The sequence below is a fragment of the Balaenoptera ricei genome, chromosome 6 (assembly GCF_028023285.1).
Source record: "Balaenoptera ricei isolate mBalRic1 chromosome 6, mBalRic1.hap2, whole genome shotgun sequence".
NCBI classification, from domain to species: Eukaryota; Metazoa; Chordata; class Mammalia; order Artiodactyla; family Balaenopteridae; genus Balaenoptera; species Balaenoptera ricei.
In genome coordinates this window covers 52081662-52102739 of record NC_082644.1, presented here as the reverse complement: position 1 = coordinate 52102739, position 21078 = coordinate 52081662, and the positions used below count along the sequence as shown (strand labels likewise).

Here is a 21078-nt window from a genome sequence, read left to right as displayed (position 1 = left end):
CCTCGCATCCCACCCCACTTTTAAAGCCTGACTTTGATGATACATTATAAAGTGGAGTATAGAAGTGATTTCTAGTGAGATTTTTGCTATTATAGAGCAAGCAACACTGTTTCCCCTAGATGCTTTTTTCAAAGCATGAGGCATTTTGTTGTCTCTTCCTGTTTTCCTTCTGTTGCACATACCGTCCATTGTTGACCCAGTTATTGTTAGATACTCCTAGAAATTCATTTGTCTGTGGGGGGTGGGGACTGATTATATGGCCTCTCTTCCACCCCAGACTAATAACTTTCCATGCCATGGAAGGTACACATGGGCAGGGGATTCTAGCAACTTCCACATATGACCTTTCTCCTTTCACCATCAATCCTGATTATCATCATTGAAGGGAATTCAACTCACCTTATTTATCATTTGTTTATTTTTAAAGAATTTGTTTATCAAACAAACAAATCATTTGTTTATTTTTAAAGAATTAGTTTTATTTATATATTTATTTTTGGTTGCGTTGGGTCTTCATTGCTGCGCACAGGCTTTCTCTAGCTGCGTCGAGCAGGGGCTACTCTCCGTTGCAGCGTGCGGGCTTCTCATCGTGGTGGCTTCTCTTGTTGTGGAGCACAGGCTCTAGGCGCACAGGCTTCAGTAGTTGTGGCACATGGGCTTAGCTGCTCCGCAGCGTGTGGGATCTTCCCAGACCAGGGGTCGAACTTGTGTCCCCTGCATTGGCAGGCAGATTCTTAACCACTGTGCCAACAGGGAAGTCCCTCACCATATTTATGAAAGGAACAATTAGATATGCAGAGTGTTTGGAAAGATGCCCACATTATATTAAGTTTTAAAAAAAAAAAGATGCATACTAGTAGGGTCACTTAAACTGCTTCTGTCACTACCAGAAATATCTCAAGGTGAGGCTGGGTAACATCTGTAAGGATGAGAATAAGATTCTTTCTTTTTAATAGCGGCCTCTATTAGGAATGTTTAAGGTGTTTTTTGGTTTTTGTTTTTTTAACAATGAGAAAAGTATGACCAAAAAATTAAGATTAAAAAAAGGCAGGATGTAATTCCTAATGCCAGGTGTTTTCTGCAAAATGCTGTTAACACACTGGCCTGAGGCCCCTGGTTAGGTTCTACTAAAAGAATGTGGTGGAAGAAGCCCCAGCTTGGAAGTGAGGACATCCAAAATTGTATCCTGGCTCTGCCCCCAAATTCCTGTGTCACTTAATGTCCTCATCTGCTAAATGAGGGTGTTGGATTGATTCCTAAGAGTTCTGATGTCCACCCTCTTAAGAGAATTATTTTCTCGCTAGAATCAGGAGAGGCTGGGGGTTGGGATGAGCTTTGGCTGGTGATGCACACTTACTCATCAGGAAAGTCCCGCTGTAACCACAGGGGTAAGGGATGATGTCAGTTTATTTCCCTCTCCCAAAGACATAGCCCTGCCTTGGGCTTCCCCCGGGGTTTAACAGTGCAAAGTTCTTCTTACCCACCCTTGGAAGGTCGGCCTAGAGGTTGAGGTGTGTAATGATGTCAGTTTCTCAGTCTTTCAGCCTCTTGGGCACGGGGTTTGTTCTTACCAATAGAACAATAGAAATGGAGGTTTATGATAAAGAATTATACAGGAAGCCTTTGCTCAGCTCTTTCTCCCATTCCTGTCAGCAGCTATTTTGAACCCTTTCTGTTCTCTCACAGCTTCCTGCCCATATCCTTCGCTCTTGGTTGAGAACATTGCCTCTTTACAAGAAAACAGATGCTATTCGGCACAAACGCGCCATCTTCCTTCACCCTCCCTTTCACCAGTTACTTGCATCCCCGTTCTTCTTTGTCATCTTGCTGCTGTCCTTGAAGTGGGGGCAGCTGTTCCCTGTGTGAGGTTAACTCTCTGTTCTGCAAACTACCTTCTTACCTTATATCCTTATTGTTATTTAAAAAATGCTGTAAGCTCCCAATGTTTGAGTTCCTACCAAGTGCCACAAATCAATTAACCCTATTTACCACATACACGTGTCGTTTCCTCAGTTTAAATTGAGGGAACTTAAGCTCAGAAATATTGGTCATTTGCTAGTAAGTGGGACCTATGGAGTTTGAATTAGGTTCATCTGCAAACCCTATGACCTCAACCACTCCTGACACATGGACTTCCAGCTCTGCCCTCCTGCCTCGAGATCCACACTGGCTCCTAGATACAGGACAAGGTCCCAAAGACACCTCACACTTTGTAATTCACACTTCATTAATTTTCCCCCTTGGTTGTCTTCTAACCCCACACCTTCCCCCGTCTCGAGCTCCCTCTTCTCCACTTGGTAAGTTGCTAAGTTGGTAATACCATCACACTGCCATCTACCAGGTGACCGCTGCTGTGGATCTGTCACCCCTACATCCAGTCAGTCTCTAAGTCGTGCCCATGTGTGCCTTGAATCCACCCTGTCATCTGTCACCACTGCCCTCATCTGGGTTAGTTCTTAACATTTTTACTTCTCCCAGCTTGACTCCCCTCAAAGCTGGTTGCCATACTACTCCCGGAAAATAAAACAGGAAGGAAGACACAGTCACAAGAGTGCTGGAAACCAAGCTCAAACAACTGCTACCCTCTGTGAGGCCTTGCCCCGGAATCTGTTACTGAGCATCAGCTCGTATGCAGACTTCTGAATAAGCAGCACAGTCTAGAGAAGGGCTGTCCCTGTGTAGAAGACCTCAGCTACTCAGCTCTTCCTGTAATTTGATGTAATTTTTTCCTAGTTCCTTTTGTCATTGATGGTAATGATCTTTGATGTGTACTTAAAACTATCTTGTCCCCTTTGTGGTGGTTTCTTCACTGCTTTTGTACTTTGCATCCTTGCTCATTTCCCTTTCCCCAATGAAGTATTACTGTTTATTATCTGGTCATCTCTGGTCTTTTGAACATGAAGTCAAGTTATTTCTGGATAATTATGAAGGGAAAGAAAATATTAAGTTCTTCCCACTTGTGAGATGCTGTTAGGCCCTGGATAATTAACGCACATACCTATTACTGGTAGAGATGGTTAGAATCGTAATAGAAGGCAATCTGACACATTACTAAAGTTTTCAATATGCATGCCTTTCCAACCAGCCTTCCCCTTTTGCAGCTTGCAGTGCTAAGAGTAAATGCACCAAACAATGCATTTTTCACTTAGGGGCACTCATGAGATAGACTGTTTGGATAGACTTTAAGTGATGTGGGTAGAATCATTTCCCCGAAACCAAGCTGCATATGAGCAGCCCTTGGCCTCGCTTTGCCAGTAAATTAACCGCCTCGTGTTCCTGTGTGCTGAGGCTCGTGGACATGTGCTGTGCTCCAGAAGCACCTTGGAAATGTGCGGGTGTGTTTGCTTCTGCTGTGGGAAAAGTGTTTTCCCTCATCTTGTTTGCAACTCAGCATTTCCTCAAAGGAAAACTATTAACAGATGGCTGTCTTTGTGCCAATTCAAGGATCTTGATCCAGAAAGAACCTACTGGTCAGTCTTTCTCTGGGCTTTGTTCCCCAACTGTGTCTGAAAGTGCCCGGTATTCTCTCCCTGATGGCCTTGAACTCATTTCTCTTGCCAGTACACAACATCATTTTGTCTTCTTCACTCTTCCATACGCAGTTTGTTGTTTGTTTTGCTAACTTTTCTCATCACATATCCCCGTTTTGGGGCTACCCTTGACTTGAGACCCGAGTATGTCTGCTCTGAAGTTGGCAGACGAGAAGTACAGAAGCAGATTTTCTACCAGCAGTAGTTACTCAGACTGAGCACTTGCTTCATGTCTTCTCATTCAGTCTTCACACTGACTGTATTTACCCTTCATACTTCCCCATTTAAAATATGAGAAGACTGATAAGGTGAACCCAGGTCAGAGTGACTCTCTCCTGGAGGCACAGAGACAGCCAGGGAGCAGTAAAGCCAGTCAGTTGGGCAGTCCCTGAAGTCTACTTCCAGTGGATATCCCAGGCTGATGGTGGAGAGGGGGGTGAAATTAGCAGTCCCTTTGCCTCACTAGGAGGCTTCACCAATTGAAGCAAGAGTTAGGGGCAGAGTTGCATTGCGTTAACTATGTTAAACCACATGAGCACATGTATTAGCTTCCTACTGCTGCTGTAACAAATTACCACAAACTTAGTGGCTTAAACAACAAAAATTTATTATCTAATTCTGCAGGTTAGGAGTCTAACATGGGTCTCAGTAGGCTAAAATCAAGGGCTGCATTCCTTTCTGGAGGCTCGGGAGAATCCCTTTCCTTGCTCTTTGCCACCTTCATTCCTTGGCTCCTGGCCCCCTTCCATCTTCAAAGCCAGCAATGGCGGGTCAAGTCCTTTTCATCACTAGTACTGACCCTTCTGCCTTCTTCCACATGTCAGGACTCCTGTGATTGTACTGGGCCTACCTGGTTAATCCAGGATAATCTTTCTAAGTCCAGCTGGTTAGCAGTCTTAATTCCACCTGTAACCTCTGTTCCCCTCTGCCATGTAAGGTAACATATTCATATGTTCTGGGCATTAGGGTGTGGATATTCAGGGGTGCAGGGGGGCATTATTTTGTTTGCTACCACATGCCACTTTCACAGCGTGGTAGGACAGAGCCGCCACCCCCAAACTCTCATCCTTGGTCTAGGTTGCTTCTGGAAGGTGTGTGATCCTTCCTGTTCTTCTCACCCACAGCCTAAAACACAGCTTCCCAATGGATCCAGCCAGTCTGACGTTGTCTAGGCTAATTGTTTCCTGTAGCCCAGGAAGAGATTCCAATTCTATCTCTTGATGGAAGGAAGAAGAGATCTCATTAAGGGCCCCCTTTATCAGGGAAAGGTGCTCACCTAGGCACGGCTGCACACCTAGTTTCTGCCCTCAAGAAAAATCTGCAAGTGTCTTCCACTGATGAGCTCCTCCATGTGCTTGCTTCTGCTGCACCTGTGTCCATTGGTAATGTGACTTGGGTGAATACTGTGGGCCGGATGCTGCGTCTGTTCCCTCACTGATCCTCAGGCAATAGTAGTAGCACTTTGCAACAATTACTATTTATCCCCAAACACACATTTGACATATAAATGGAGGAGTTATTGCATCAGCCTATTGGGATGTAGCTACTGGAGGTTTTTTGCGGCCCTGTTTTAAACAAGGGTGTAAGTGGATGTTGCTAATACGTTATGAAGAAAGAACTCAGGGAGGTTAAGTAATTTGCTCAAGGCCACACGAAAAATCAGTAACAAGATTGAAATCCAGGTACAAAACTACATTTCCTGTATTTTCTCCATATCCGTCAGAAAACTCCACCTGAGGGTGAACTACTATTTTGTTTATAGAAGAGCTCTTTTGACTGGAAATTGGGAGTGAACAGGCAGGAACCCCCTTCAACACAGGCTCAATGAGGTAACAGTCCCCACCGTGTGGGACGTCCCTTGCTTCTTGCTGCGTTACAGAAGCTCTCACTTCTACTTAAAAACTCTCAGGGGGAGGACAGGAGATCTTAAAATCACATATATTTTCATTTTAGAATTTCACTTGGGTGGTGTCCTTCAGTCACTTCACTTGTGATTGCAAACCCCATTGCTCTTGGTCTGAATTTCATTCAGCATAATCCTACCTCATTATTTTATGCAGCACAGGAGTATTTATAGTGATTTAAATTAGATCATTACTTTTCCTTGAATATGTCACTGTTTGAGTTATGCAGAACACCACAAGTAGGTGGGCAGTCTGCGTGAAGAGATGTTTCTTATCGGCACTTTCCCTCCTGGGATCTTAACAGCATAACCCTGAACCTATTAGAAATACTGGTATTAAAGTCCCCATTTCTTCCTCGGGGCTACCCCTCCTGCAAGGTTGGGTGCTCTGAGGCCCCATTCTCAGCTACAGCTTCTCCTTGGTGCTGACTCCCAATTCAGTCTCTAGCCCAGACCTCAGTTCTGAGCTGCCGTGGGATATCTGGGCATCAGGGCTGACTTAATCCTCATAACACTCTTATAAATGGGTGGATGAACACTACATTTTGTAATTGGAAAATGAAGAATCAAGAAGATATGGTGGGGGCTTCCCTGGTGGCGCAGTGGTTGAGAATCTGCCTGCCAATGCAGGGGACACGGGTTCGAGCCCTGGTCTGGGAAGATCCCACAATGCCGCGGAGTGGCTGGGTCCATGAGCCACAACTACTGAGCGTGCGCGTCTGGAGCCTGTGCTCCGCAACAAGAGAGGCCACGATAGTGAGAGGCCTGCGCACCGCGATGAAGAGTGGCCCCCGCTTGCCGCAACTAGAGAAAGCCCTCGCACAGAAACGAAGACCCAACACAGCCAAAATAAATAAACAAATAAATAAATAAATTTTTAAAAATTAAAAAAAAAAAAAGAAGAAGATATGGTGGTTTGCTATAAGCCTTAGAGGTGGGATTTAGGGAGCTTTGTTTAAAGAGAAAAATGTAAAATGTTCCAGTTGAGAGGGAATTAAAACTGTAGGCAGTTAGTATCACATGTATATAGCATAACATAAGGAATAACTAATACATATTATGTCTTAAGGTAAATGTTCAGAACAGAGAGGAGTAATTAGGCAAAGAAGGGACGGAGATAGATAAGATGGGGGTGTTACTGCATAGATGTCTATTGGGGTATAGCCACTGAAGGGTTTTGTGACCCTGTTTTCACACTTAATCATGGTTGTAAATAGGATTTTTGCTAATACTTGACTCATTGAAGGCTGAAACCAAGCCAAAGCTGGAATATGTGGCACCATTTTATTAGTCAGTTTTACAAAAAGAGAAAAGCCTCTGTTTATACAGGCTGGAAGAGTCGTTTGACCTGTTCTTCAACGCCATCTGAAATTGCTTTGGGGTTAACTTAGCCTTTCCCTTAAGACACGTACGATAAGGGGTTGAGAGGAGCACAGACTGGGTTTTCATTCCCCCCAATCTCTGAGGCCTAATCTCTGAGCAAGGTGGCTTTGGTGCCAGCTAGTGTCACTGTTTAATATGTGATGGGGAGGAAGTAACAGGTTAACTTTGATAAGTGGACACGCCAGCTGTGTAAACTGAACCAGAATATTTCTCCATGCCGTTCCCTACCCTCCCACCCCCGGAAGCAGAAATGAAGTGATTTGCCTTCACCTGTTGGTTTTCCCTTGCCCCGTCCCTCCCCTGCTCTCCCCTCTCTAGGAAAATGAGGACTTTCTTTTCTATATTACTCATGAGTTCAAGTTTAGAACAATATAATGGATATAGGAAGTGCTTTATTCTGAAAACTTTGAGAGAGAAGTTGCTGGGTGACTTGCCACTGGCTTAATTTTACCCTCTCTCCTACAGATTCAAAAATGTTTTATCAGAAAGTTAACTTTAGAACTTTCATGAGACTTTAGAACTAATTCTGGCGGGTAGACGCATAAGCTTAAGTAAGGGAGCTAAGAGACAGATGATTCTGAAATGTGGAGCTGGATGAATGGCTGCTTTCTTCAGTGGGTCAAAGGCATGAAAAAATAAGGTTGAGGGCAGAGGGCAGAGGGCAGGAATTACTCTCAATTTAGTGACAGGGCAATCAAATGCAAAGTTTGGACCGTGTTTGGAACATGAAACTAATCAAGCAACGGTTTAAAAAAAGTTTGTTTTTTTTTTTTTTTGAGGACACCAGGGAAATTTGCACATGGTCTATATATTAGGTGATACTGAGGAATTAATGTCATTTTTATCAGCTGTGATAATGACATTGCCGTGGAGAATAATCCACATATTTTGGTCCTTCTGAAGTAGGGGTGAAGTGACAAAGTCTGGGATTTGCAACAGATGAAGCAAGTTTGACAAAATTTAGGAAATTGTTGAATCTAAGTGATAGATATATATGGGGTTCACTATACAATCCTCTACATCTAAGATGATGGAAAATTTTCATATTGACTTCTTAAGTGTTTTACCTGGCCTCCTGAGCCCACAGTTGAGTTGCATCTACAGTTCAGTGTGGTTATCCTATCACAGCCACCAGACCACAGACACTTTAATTCCTGTTGGGAAGCATGTTGCCACCAACCCAGAGCCAGAAAAGCAAATACCATCCAGAAGCTCTTTTTCTTGTTGTTGTTGTTGTTTTTAAAAAACAAAAAACAGAACAAAAAAAACCAGTTTCCTTCAGCTTATCCAGAACTATTGATTCTGGAGTGAGGACCAAGATATCGACCTAGATACAACTGATTACCAGCCCCCAGAGGGGGGAAAGGTGGCTTTTTAAAAACTACCCTTTTTTATTTTATTTTGTAGGACTACCAGAAGGCTTCAGACCTTCTATGACGGAAGTCATTCCTGTGCCAGAGGAGTGTGTCATATTCCAATGGCTGAGCCGTTCTGCCCTAAAACGAGAGAGGTTCGTAATATTTCTGGAAGGTGCACCAGAATAAATCATGAGGGCTTGGGGTGGCATCTAGACGTAGATTAACTGGCCAAGCACGTGGTCTCTCTTCCCCTCTCTAGCTTGCTGCTTACTCAAGGTTTTATGAAGAGTTGTTTCCCTTTGCTAATAATGCCTCCACTACTCTCAGTCATTGGTAAGCTGAATCACTCAAAGTTGCAACCTTTTTTTTTTTTTTTCTTAAGTGAGTTTTGATTTTGCTGTCAGGATACCTTTTAAAATAATTTAGAGTAGCATAATATGTCCAGAGTATACAATCTGGAACCAGATTTCTTATGATCAGGTCTTTACGCTTCAGCTTAATTGTTGTGTGTCTTTGGACCAAAACCTCGGATTTGGTTTCCTTGTTTATAAAATAAGGTGATGATAACATGTACCTCATAGGACTGTGAGGGATAAAAGAGTTATTTACTTATAAAGTGCTTTGAGTGATGCCTGTTAGTTATAAGACATCCAGTGACTGTTAACTGCTTTTATGAATTAAGTTATTAATAATCTGTAAATTGTCAGATTGGCATCATTTGCCTTTGAGCTGAGTTTGGCTTTTACTCTCCAGCTGCCTCTCCAGGATTATAGTAAGATCTCAGGACTAAAGGGGCAGCCCTACAAAAGCCAATGGTGATATAAAGTGAGGAATCACAGCCTTAGCTTTCAGAGAATAAAAATGGCTACCACAATTCAAAAGTCCATCCATGGTACTTTTCTTATAACTCAAGATTTGAAAGTCAGGTGCAACCCAGTAGGTCAGAAGTTATTGTCAGAGACAAACTGCCTAGTAAAATCTACTTTATAAAATAACTTAGACAATACATATACCTAAACATGTTAATCATTCAGGTGATTTTAACACCTGAATGTGGAAAGTAGTACATGTTCAGCCTTGTATAATCATGTAAAACTAGCTTCCTTACAGTTAAGAGCTAGGGCACCTTAACCTCACTCTGGTCTCAGAAATCTAGAATCCAAAGCCAGGCGTTGGAGGGAGCCATTTCAGATATATCACTGCATGTTGATTCTCTGTGACTTCTGTGAAAGCACCTTTTTTACTTCTTTAAAACAAAAAAAAGGCAGGTTAAGTTTTAAGTGTGAGTTTAGAATACATTTGACCCTTGAACAATGTGAGGGGTTGGGGCACTGACCTACCATGCAGTTGAAAATCTGAGTATAACTTTACAGTTGGCCCTCCTTATCTGCAGTTCTGCATCCAAGGATTCAGCCAACCACAGATTGTATAATATTGTAGTATGAATTCATTGGAAAAAATCCATGTATGAGTGGACTGCACAGTTCAAACCGGTGTTGTTCAAGGATCAACTGTGTATGTTCCTGGGTAGTTATCAGCATAATATCAGAACAATGTAAGTCTGAAACTCAGATCTGTCCACAGAATAAATCTGCTCTCCAGGGGAAGTTAGATGTGTGCAATAACATTTTTGTCCACTTCAAAATGGGGGCAGCTTGGGAAGAAATAGACTAGGGAGAGAATATGCATGATAGTAGGAAATCAGAGGTACTGCCCCAGTGATTTGGGTACTAGGAGTAGAGGTGGGTAAGGGAAGTGCTAATGATGTATGCAGAGCACATGTAAATGTGGTGGCTGGGTGATAGTTTCCAGTAATGCAGTTTGGCCTCCCTTGAGACCGAATTAATGCAGCTATTAATAGTCTAGTCAAGCTAAGGACCCTCACATAAAGACTTTAAAAGAGTGCTGGGGAGGGCAGTTTAAGAACATGGGAAAATAAGGCCTTCAGAATATTACTTTATTCTTATATACCCTAAAAGAGATTTTAAAATATTGTCCAAAAAATGTAAAGAGTGGGTGGTGTTGCCCCTTCGTAATTATCACTTTAACTTTCAACATCATTGTGATCTTTCATGTACCGACGACAGATTGTCAAGTGGCAAGCAAGGTACACTATGGTTGTACTATATCTTACCATTTGTGTTGAAATATGTGTATGTAAAAGAGATAAATATGAAAATATTTATATGCAAATAAAGTGTTTCTGGAAAGTTGACCAAAGAACTGCTAACAGTGGTTTCCCATGGGGAAACTGGGTCGCTAGTACACAGGTAGAAGAAATACTTGTCACAGAATAATATCCTTTCGTACTGTTTACATTTTTGTACCATGTGCAAGTATTACCTATTCCAAAAATAGTACTTCTAGTCGAAAGGTAATCTGAAACAAATTCTTCTAAAGTCCTGACACAGTAAAGAGACCTCTAAGCCTGTAGTTTATATTTCTGGCACCTTACGGTGGCGTTGTCTGTTCGTGTGGGAGTGCAGAGTACTGGTCCAGGTGGCAAGGGCCCAGGGTCTGTCACTGGCTGGCCCACCCAGGCCCATAAGCCTCTACTTCCTCCTCCCCAACGTGGCACCCACCGCCCAGGGTGATAGTGAAGACTTACAAGCCACATTGCCACTGGCCTGCGATAGTTGTGATCTTCCTTCACACATCTCTAGAAGCACTCTGAAGTTTGGCCGAGACATACAGCTCAGTTATTTGGGATTTTTAAAGACATGTAATGAAGACAGGACTGGGCTGGATATATCTTAATTTTGAAAGTAGGGGGGACAGCAGGGGAAAGAGTGATTTAATAAGCCCTGTATTTATACCTATACTCCTTAAGGAAAAGTTTTGATTTAGCATAATCTTATTTTCAGCATGTATAGGATAAATAAACATGATGTAGCATCAGCTAGTCATCTAGGGCTTGTCGTGGTTCTAAATTTGGAGTTGCCGAGGCTCTTGTTAAAATTCTTTCTCCTCTTGCCATAGCATAATGTGTTATTTTTAAGGAAATAGGTTAATTTGCTTATGTGGTTCAGACATGTGCAGGCAAGACCTTGGCCTAGATTGGAGCCTTCTATTGACTTTGAGTCACTCCATTTTATATATTGGTATCATAGGAAACTTGACAAATTATTTGGGAAATGTGTAGAAGCTGCCAGTGTTAATAATTAGAAGACCAGTTAAGCATTTAGATTCCTTGCTATATATATTCCTTAGCTCTTTTAATATTCACAGTACTGGGGCTTCCCTGGTGGCACAGTGGTTAAGAATCCGCCTGCCAGTGCAGGGGACACAGGTTCGAGCCCTGGTCTGGGAAGATCCCACATGCTGCGGAGCAACTAAGCCCGTGCGCCACAACTACTGAGACTGCGAGCCACAACTACTGAAGCCCCCGCGCCTACAGCCCATGCTCCACAACAGGAGAAGCCACTGCAATGAGAAGCCCATGCACCGTAGCAAAGATCAGCCCCCGCTCGCTGCAACTAGAGAAAGCCCACATGCAGCAACGAAGACCCAAAACAGCCAATAAATAAATAAATAAATAAATAAATTCTTAAAAAAAAAACAAACAAACACACAACTTCACAGTATCTCTGAGTTATATAATATTATTATTCCCATTTTACAGATGAAATAACTAGGACATACATAAGGGTAAGTGAATTCTTGGCAGTGCTTTAACAGTTAAGTTTAAAAGACTAATTCTTTTTTTAATTAAAAAGGAATGTTTAAGCACAGGCTAAGAAAAAAATGAAATTAGATTAGATGTACATTATTAGACACTAGAAAAAGTGATCAAACTTTTAAATAATGTTTCTAAACTCATGTGTCACCTTGCCTCTAAAGGGATGCCAAGATAAGTTTCTCTCTGGATAGAAGAAATCAGCACAGCCCCATTCTGTTTTTTACTGTATGTCTTTAGAGAGGCAACAGGCAAAAGAGATTATGAAATCACTTTCTACCCCCAAAAAGCTTTCACAAAAGCCCTCAGGTTTTGTATAAAAGAGCAGTGAGAATGAGTTTCTCAGGAGCTTGAAAACAGTTCACTCTGCACATCTCTGAGATGTGAATGAGGAAGGCATCTTAGTGTAGCCTTGGAGGTTAAGAGCTCAGGCTCAAGCCCCCTTTCACAATCCATGATAGTCTCTTAAAGTTGTTAAGAAGTGAGATTAAAGCATGTAAACAAATGCCTGGTGTGTAGAAAAACCTCACTGTTTGCTCTTGTACTTGTGAGCTAGGGGCTGGGGCAGGACAGAGCACTATGTAAGTGGGTAAGAGTCTAGGAAACACCCTTCTGTGATCTCCTAGGTTCTCTTCGAGGGCCTACAGGTACTAGGTATTTATAGTAACAATCTTTTAAAGTATCAGAGGAAAAATAAATTAAGCTGAACTTCTGTTTGTATGTTTTGAGTTTGGTTCTTTGCATTCTAGGTCCTCATAGAGACCGCTAAGAAGCTAGGACTCCGGTGCCACTCAAAAGGGACAGTGATCACAATTGAGGGACCTCGTTTTAGCTCCCGGGCAGAAAGCGTCATGTTCCAAACCTGGGGGGCGGATGTTATCAACATGACCACAGTTCCAGAGGTGATTCTTGCTAAGGAGGCTGGAATTTGCTACGCAAGTATCGCCATGGCAACAGATTATGATTGCTGGAAGGAGCATGAGGAAGTGGTAGGTGAAATTCTCTTTGGAACATGTATGGCCTGGGCTTCCACGTGCCGTGTGAGCCAGTAAGAGAGTGTCTTAACTCTTTGTTTATATTACATTAGTTCCAGAAAGTGCCATTCTACCAGGTTTTAAAGTCAGCTTTTTTTTTTTTTTTTTTTTTAATAATGTTTGTGACAGGTCTTTTTTTTTTTTTTTTAATTTTATTTATTTATTTTATTTATGGCTGTGTTGGGTCTTCGTTTCTGTGCGAGGGCCCTCTCTAGTTGTGGCAAGCGGGGGCCACTCTTCATCGCGGTGCGCGGGCCTCTCACCATCACGGCCCCTCCTGTTGCGGAGCACAGGCTCCAGACACGCAGGCCCAGCAGTTGTGGCTCACGGGCCCAGTTGCTCCGCGGCACGTGGGATCCTCCCAGACCAGGGCTCGAACCCGTGTCCCCTGCATTGGCAGGCAGACTCCCAACCACTGCGCCACCAGGGAAGCCCCTAAAGTCAGCTTTTTATACACTGTCATTAGGTATTAACAGATTTTTTCTGTAGTTCCCACTGGAAGAACAGAAATCTTCATAGAGAATAAAAAGACACTTTTATCCAAGGATCAACAGGGGAACAGTACACTGTAAACATGTAGGTGTGTTGGGAATTATATTGAGACTTGGCCCTTACTTTAAGGATAAAGACTTGGTTATAAGTTCTTTATGCTGTGCTACTGTTTATTATGTAGGGGGAAAACCCTACTATTATGTACCTCAACCTGGTAAGAGGACTCTGTATTCATGTCTGTCTGTATTCATGTCTGTCTCACCTACCATGGCTGGGTACTGTGCTTGGTATAATTATATGATAGTAGACAGACAAGTCCATAAGGAGCCAACATTCTGGGTTTTGTGGGGCTGGGTAGAGGCCAAGCAAACCAATGTGAGAAGGCGCAGGGTTATAAAGAAATAGTGTGATAAGGTACAGAAGTACATATCAAATTGGCCCAACCAAATACTTCAAATCCAGGAAGCCTTCCTGGTTTAAGTGTGATGGGAAAGATGGCCGTGCCTGAGTGGAGTGGAGAGGAGAGGAGGGAGAAGAGGCAGGCAGGGCCACGTAGGCTGTGTAAGGATTTCAGATGGGAGGTCAATGAGGGTTTTTGGCAGGAAAGACAGCAAGATCCAGCTGGTATTTGAGGACACTGGGCCACAGAGGTCAGGCTTCCAAAACAAATATTTTCTTTGTGGAAAACTTTGAACATCTACAAAAGTAGAGTCTAGTATAATGAACCCCCAGTTACCCATCACCAAGCTTTCCAGAGTTATCAGCCATGTCAAGTCTTGTTTTATTTATATGCCCCTACCCACTTTTCTCTCCCCTACCCTAATTATTTTGAAGTAAATTTTTCTAAAAGGCCTCTCTTTTAAAATAATTTTTTAAAACCACAACACCATTGTTGTATGAAAAAATATTGATATTAATTCCTTAATATAATCAAATGTCCAGATTTGTCACATTTTCCCTCATTTCATAATTTTTAACTGTTCAAATCAGGATCCCTTATAATCCACACATTGCATTTTAACGATATGCCTCTTAAATCTTTTACTCTAATATTCTCCCTTTTCATTCCTTGCATTTTACTTGAAAAAACCAGATCATTTGTCTTGTCATTTATCTCATTTTAAAAAGAGAAAGTGATAAAACTACAGCCAAGAAATTTTGAAGGAAGAAGTGCTGGAGTGGCGGTTCTGAACACACTTAGGGGAGGTGACATCTTCTCCAAAGGGACCTTACCACCATCTCAGGCTGCTTGTTTCACCATCCAATTTCATGTAAAATGGAGTAAGATATTCTAGCTGCCTGTCCATCCGTGGGTATGGAGTTTGGGTCGTAGGTGAACCCAGATTCTTTGAATGAATGTCTTATCCTCACTCTGCAGTGTAATAAACTGTTGCTGACTACTAGAATGTTCGTTATGTAAGAGATTTGCAAATCCTGACCCAAAAAAGTCCCTGACTTGGCAGCTTTGGTCATCTAAGGGACAGCTCAGCCTCATGATGTTGAGAAGCTGCTTCCAATTAATAGGAGACTCCAGCCTCTGCCACTCCCCAAGAGCAGATTGCTTCCTGCCTGTGGCTTTCTGCTCGGTCTAGTAACATTTGTCTCCCATGCAGAGCGAATGGTACTTTCGTTTAGTAGCCCACATGAGGTTTGGAAAACAGTCAGTTGGAGCTACTTCAGTTAAAAGCAAAAAAAAAAAAAACAAAAACCTAAGCTCTGTGTAAGTGGTAAGGCACAAAAGCAAATAATATTAAATGCCACCAGGAAAACATAGACAAAGATGGCATCATCTCAGTCAGCTAGCTATGTGTGTCATTGTGCTTTAAACCAGATGTGTAGCCTGGCATGGCAAAAGGGTTTTAGAGTTGCCTAAACACTTGCTCAAATTCCTGTTGTTCTTTTTACTTGTAATACTGGGTGAGTTATTTAACCCATTCACGTGGGTGGGGGTTGTGTAGTTACATTTCTGACCTTGCAGGATTATTAGGAGGATTAAACCATATGATAAATGTAGAGCATCTAGTATAGTGCTGGCTCCTAAGAGGGTGGTCATCAGATGGTAGGTGTGATGGAATGGAGGAGAGGGATAGTTTCTGAAGAAAACTTCTGAGATTTAAGCTGGATGTTGAACAGGTTAGAATTTATTGTGAGGAAGTTAGTAGAAAGGACATTTTGGGTGAAGCACAACAGCAGAAACAAAGAGAAAAAGGAGATCAGAATCTGTATTAGTCACAAAGTGTGAGGAAAAGAGTAAAATACAAGGTAAATCTCTGGGATGTTTCATGACCCTGCATTTGAAGATTCATAGCTGGCAGGCACCCAGCAAGCTGGTCACCACCTTGTGCTGTGATCCCCTCGCACAGTGATGGGACTCCCCTCTGCTACAGTGCTCATCATTTTGTTCTAAACACATCTCAGTGTTGTGGGAGGGGTCTGGACTTGATACTCCAGGAAGTAGAAAGGTGTAATCATTGTGCCCCTGAATCTTGGGTTTCTTCTAAGCATAGTGAAACATGACAATTACTCTTTCTGATCATCTGTTTTATACTCAACTTTCTTCAGCTTCCTTATGAAGCAACTTCAGTCATACACAGAAGGAGACAATGGTAATGAACGTCCAAGAATCCAACATCCAGCTTCAATCATAAACATAACAACTTAAGGCCAATCATATTTCGTCTATACTCTGATCCATAATTTTATCCATAAACATTTTAGGAAACATTTAACATAACCACATTACCGTTATCGCATTCCAACAATAATTGCTTAATATATCCAGGCAAAGTTCAATTTTCTAGTTATCTCAAATAGCGTAAGTGATTTTTTTCTTCCAGGTGTTTTTAAAAGAAACCAGGTCATTTGTCCTGTAGTTTCCCACCGTCCGAATTGGTGAAATCATCTCCTTAGGGTGGTTTATCCAATTTCTCAGTGCTCTGTTATTTTCTGTAAATTGGCAGCAGGATCTAGAGATTTGATCATATTCGGTCATCATAATCCACAAGGAAGCTCATTAAAGTGGACTGTTTCTTTGTTTGGTTTGGGTTTTTTGGTTCTGTGATGTTAACAGCCCATCCATTAATTCACTGGGACTGTAAAATGGTTGATGCTTTGATCCCATTGTTTTTCTTTATTAGCTGGAAGACTTCTCTAAAGAGAAATGTGCTTATCTTCTGATTTATCCAGTATAGCAACAGTTTTTAAAACTGGAATCCATTCTGTGGACATGAGGAGAAGAGCCACAATCTTTCTAGGCCATGCTAACACATTATACATCTGAGAAACTTTCTCGGATGCCATACTGAAAACCAGCAGTGCTTTTCAGAGATGTCATTGGGTTTCTCCAAGAGCTCTCCCTGATACATGCAAAGCTTGGGTCCAGGGGATTGAAACTGGGGTAAAATGACTTTAACAGATCAGGTAGGAACTCAAGAAAATGTTCTGTGAAAAGCAGTGGAATTTTAAATTGCTGTTAACATCCCGTGCTATTGTTTCTCTAGGTTTCTGTGGACCGGGTCTTAAAGACCCTGAAAGAAAATGCCAATAAAGCCAAAAGTTTACTTCTCACTACCATACCTCAGATAGGATCCATGGAATGGTCAGAAACCCTCCATAACATTAGGGTAAGTATCCTCAGCCATCTGTAAGCAGACAATTCCATAGACCCTCAGCTGCCTTTTTCTCTAATTTGCATTTCACCCTTGGCCCATCTCCTTATGTATTTTATACTAGGCTAGATGTTTTCTACAAGTTTTCATGCCATTTACTACTACTAACCATAAATGGAATAGATATACATTTTGGCTGGTAATGCAAGAGCACTGGAAGTTAAGGTGGGGAGAGTTTTATTATCTAGTCTACCAGGTTCTTAACATTGTCCTGCTTTGCAGTATATCCCTAAGTTTTACTTCAGAAGATTGGTAATGTTTGCTCTGTACATGGATTATGCTGCAGACAAGGCTGTTTTCTCTTTGGCAGATCCATGCAAAGTGTTGGCAGCCTTTAAAGCCAAAACACTGACAACAGCAATACTGAAATGGTGCCAGGGAATGTCTACTTACAGTTAATGTTGCGTCAAACTAAGATAGTAATTAATGATAAACAAGTGATGGGTTGCAGATCGGTAGCTCTTCAACTCTAGTATTAATTCCCAGAATATAATTTGAACTGACTGCTGAGCTCAGAGATGTGTGGTTTTTATCTGGACATCTTGAGACTCTCTTGATTAACCACCTTGGATAAGGAGTTGCCTGAAATTGATCAGATGTTACATTCACCTAGTAGCCAGTATATCCTAAGGTCCTAAGTATATCCTAGAACACATCTGTACTCTTAGGTCTTAAGAAAAGTAGTTGAGAGAAGATTCGAAAAGTTGATAAAAGCCCTCTCTACCTGAATTACCACCGAGGAGCCCTGGAATGAGAGCCACTGTTTTAGTGTGACAAGGACACTATGTGGTAGTAAATGATTGCCAATTGCTGGGCATGGAGGTGCCATGATTTGTAGTGTTTGCTGATTGCTGTGGTATAAATGCTCTTGCACAGCCGACTTCAAGCTACTAACATGAAGCCACTGGTAAGCTGGGAAGTGATGTACATAATCAGGTTTTTACAAGCTGGTACAAGCAGGCTCCAGCACATCACTGTAATAATATGCCTCTCAGCCTTGAGGACTGGCAAAGTCAGGAATATTGGCATTTGTAATCTATCTTCCCTACTAGACTTTAAATCCATAAGGAGCAGGAAACTCATCCATTGGTTTCAGCCTATATACCCAGGAGATAAATGTTCTTTAATGAGTAAATGTTAGGCCCTTCCCCCCATGAAGTATTTCATCATAATTGAAATATAGGCCGTCATTATAAGGATAAAGAAAAGGGGAACAGAAAACAAATTCTAAGAATTGGAGAATGTCACTTTAAACTAGAAACAGTTACATTTAGCTAAACATAATGAGTGTAATGTGATAGAGCAGCATGACTTTGGCTTGTCTAAATAAACACACTGTTGATTGGCAGGAAATGTGACTCATACTTTTGCTGCTGCTGAGGGTATAACCTGCAAGATGGGATGGTGTGTTTTGGGTTTGTTTTTTTTGTTTTTGTTTTTTTTTTAGGTTTCTGACCCCATTTTGACCATAGTCCCTTGAACTTAAAGATAATTTGTCAAGCAATAAATTTATTATTTCAGCTGCATTTTTTTTTTAATTTATTTATTTATTTATTTTTTTGGCTGTGTTGGGTCTTCGCCACTGTGCAAGGGCTCTCTCTAGTTGTGGCAAGCGGGGGCCACTCTTCATCATGGTGCGCGGGCCTCACTATCGCGGCCTCTCTTGTTGCGGAGCACAGGCTCCAGACGCGCAGGCTCAGTAATTGTGGCTCACGGGCCTAGTTGCTCCGCGGCATGTGGGATCTTCCCAGACCAGGGCTCGAACCCATGTCTCCTGCATTGGCAGGCAGACTCTCAACCACTGCGCCACCAGGGAATCCCATATGCATTTTTTAAGAGGGTTAATATGTGTAGAAAAGAGAAAATGAAGAATTGCTGCTCTAGACAAAATTGAGAATTATGGCCTCCATTCTATAGCATTAAGGAACACCATACTAATAATCCCTTATTCCAGGGCATTATTTTCAGCTCTCTCAGCACTGAAGTGTGCATCATTAATTCACTACACTTAGTGAGCACCCACTATATGTCAAGATATGTAAGACGCTGTAATGAAGAAGCTCCTATTCTATTTGGCGATACTAACGTTGAAATTTCAATGACGTTTTTCAGTGGAATAAGGCGAATGATGGAGGTTGCATAAACAACAATCCAGGCTGGAGGATGGTGTATAAAATATGTCCTAGTGGATGTAAAGGCAGGTGGAGATAAGTGAGAATCAGAACAGTCCTCTGAGATAAACATTCTGAACCTCACCTTACATGAAAGGAGAATGAAGAACTAAAAGTTAGGAGTTACACTCAAAGTCCCATAATCTGTGCCTGCTTTCTTTCAGAAAATGGCCCAGTCTTCTGTTTTGTTACCAAGACATTAAAATAGCATGGCTGCTCAGAAGACAAGGTAACCTTCTAATTCCAATCATTTGGGGAATTCCTGCTTGAGAAAACACAGAAGAGACATGCAGCTTCTGTGTCCTTGCCCCCTAAGGAAGAACAAGTGATAAGACATTGCTCACATCAGAGATGCCTTCTAAAAGACTTGGACTGCTTCAAATAACAGAAGGAAAGCAAATAACCAGTAAACATGTGGGGAAATATTTACACATTAGAAAAAAAGAAGACACCTTTCACCATTCCCCCAAATTTGTAACAGTAAAGGTAAGCAGTAACACTCCTATGTTGCCAAGGAATGTGAAGAAATAGCTTTTAGACTATTTACTGATGTGACTGTAAATTGGTACAATCTTTTTGGAGGGCATTTTGGTAAAATGTATCAAAAGGCTTAAAAAATACCCTTTGTGCTGGTTACTTTACTCCTAGGAATTTATCTTTAAGAAATTATCAGAGATACATACAAATAATTATGTATAAAGAAGGATGTAGAACATAGTTTTAATAACAAATATTCAAAACAATCTGAATATCCAACAACTGGAGGTAATCACGGTTAAGCTCTAATTAGATTGTGAAGCAGCCAACTGAACATCATGGTTTCACATAATATTTAATGTACTAAGGAAATTGTTGCTGTATAATATGAAATGGGGATATGTAAGCATTTTACAGTACTAATTTTGTTTTAAATATGTACAATGAATAGAAAGAAATATATATACTCTTTTGTTATTGTATTTGGGGGGAGGGACACTGGATAAATTTTTAATTTTCTTTATATTTTTCCTTATCTTCACATTTTTCTACAATGAATATAATCAAATAGTGAAGTTTTAAAAATAAAAATGGGCTTAGAAAGATCCAGTTCTTGAAAACACACTGTTTCTGGTAATGCAGCAAAAGTTAAAATGGCAATACTAAGAGGAGTTCTGTTTGAGTTAAATCTTTATTTTTGTTAAAAAAGATAATTAATGACTATAGTCAGAACAATACTTGGGTTTGCAACAATGTGAGAAAAGCTGGGTGTTTAATATGGAGCTAATCTTAAATTATTTAAGAGACTGTATACACACATTCTAGTGTGTCAGATATTCTTTAAATTGACATTTGACTTTTTGTTTCTACTCCTTTTTATGATCTGATGAATTATTTTACATGAGTTGGTGATTTTTGTTTTTTAATAAAGAAAATGGAAGCTTGCTTCTTACTGTTTTTTATTGTCAATTTTTTAGGAATGTGGTTTGTTTTCTTATCACAGGGAGATCATTCTTCCCTCAGAATTACTCCTTCTCACTATGGTCTGCTACTGGGTCCTTTAGTGATGTATCTCGTCTGTTTAAAGAGATTGTAGAATGAATGTGTTTGTGTCTAAGAAACTGTCTTCAAGATAATGAGCTGCTAATTGTAAACAATAAACTAGTTACCCTTCAGCATTAATACTAAGCTGTTTGGGTTACATGTGAGTATGGCTCTTGGATTCTCTGATGCAGTGGTTTCAACTCTGCATATGAGGGAGCCACAGAGGACCTGATGGGTCTGAACCTAAGGTTCTCTGGCTCTATACCCCATGATTGTTTTTACTACCCTGTAATATATGCTATGCCTTACTTTCCTTCATTTTTGGTAGGTGTCTGAGGATGT

The 21078-nt window shown here is 41.3% G+C and overlaps 1 protein-coding gene across 2 annotated transcripts in view; it reads left to right on the top strand.

Moving 5' to 3' along the window:
* MTAP (methylthioadenosine phosphorylase) overlaps nucleotides 1-20637 on the top strand; it is a 39426-nt gene extending 18789 nt beyond the window's left edge. For both annotated transcript variants that reach the window (XM_059926387.1, XM_059926386.1), the window contains 4 exons: nucleotides 8224-8326; nucleotides 12600-12839; nucleotides 16877-16999; nucleotides 19380-20637. In XM_059926387.1, coding sequence (XP_059782370.1) covers nucleotides 8224-8326; nucleotides 12600-12839; nucleotides 16877-16999; nucleotides 19380-19418 — 505 coding nt within the window. In that variant the 3' untranslated portion in view covers nucleotides 19419-20637. The remainder of the gene's footprint in view (nucleotides 1-8223; nucleotides 8327-12599; nucleotides 12840-16876; nucleotides 17000-19379) is intronic.
* Nucleotides 20638-21078: the final 441 nt, after the last annotated feature.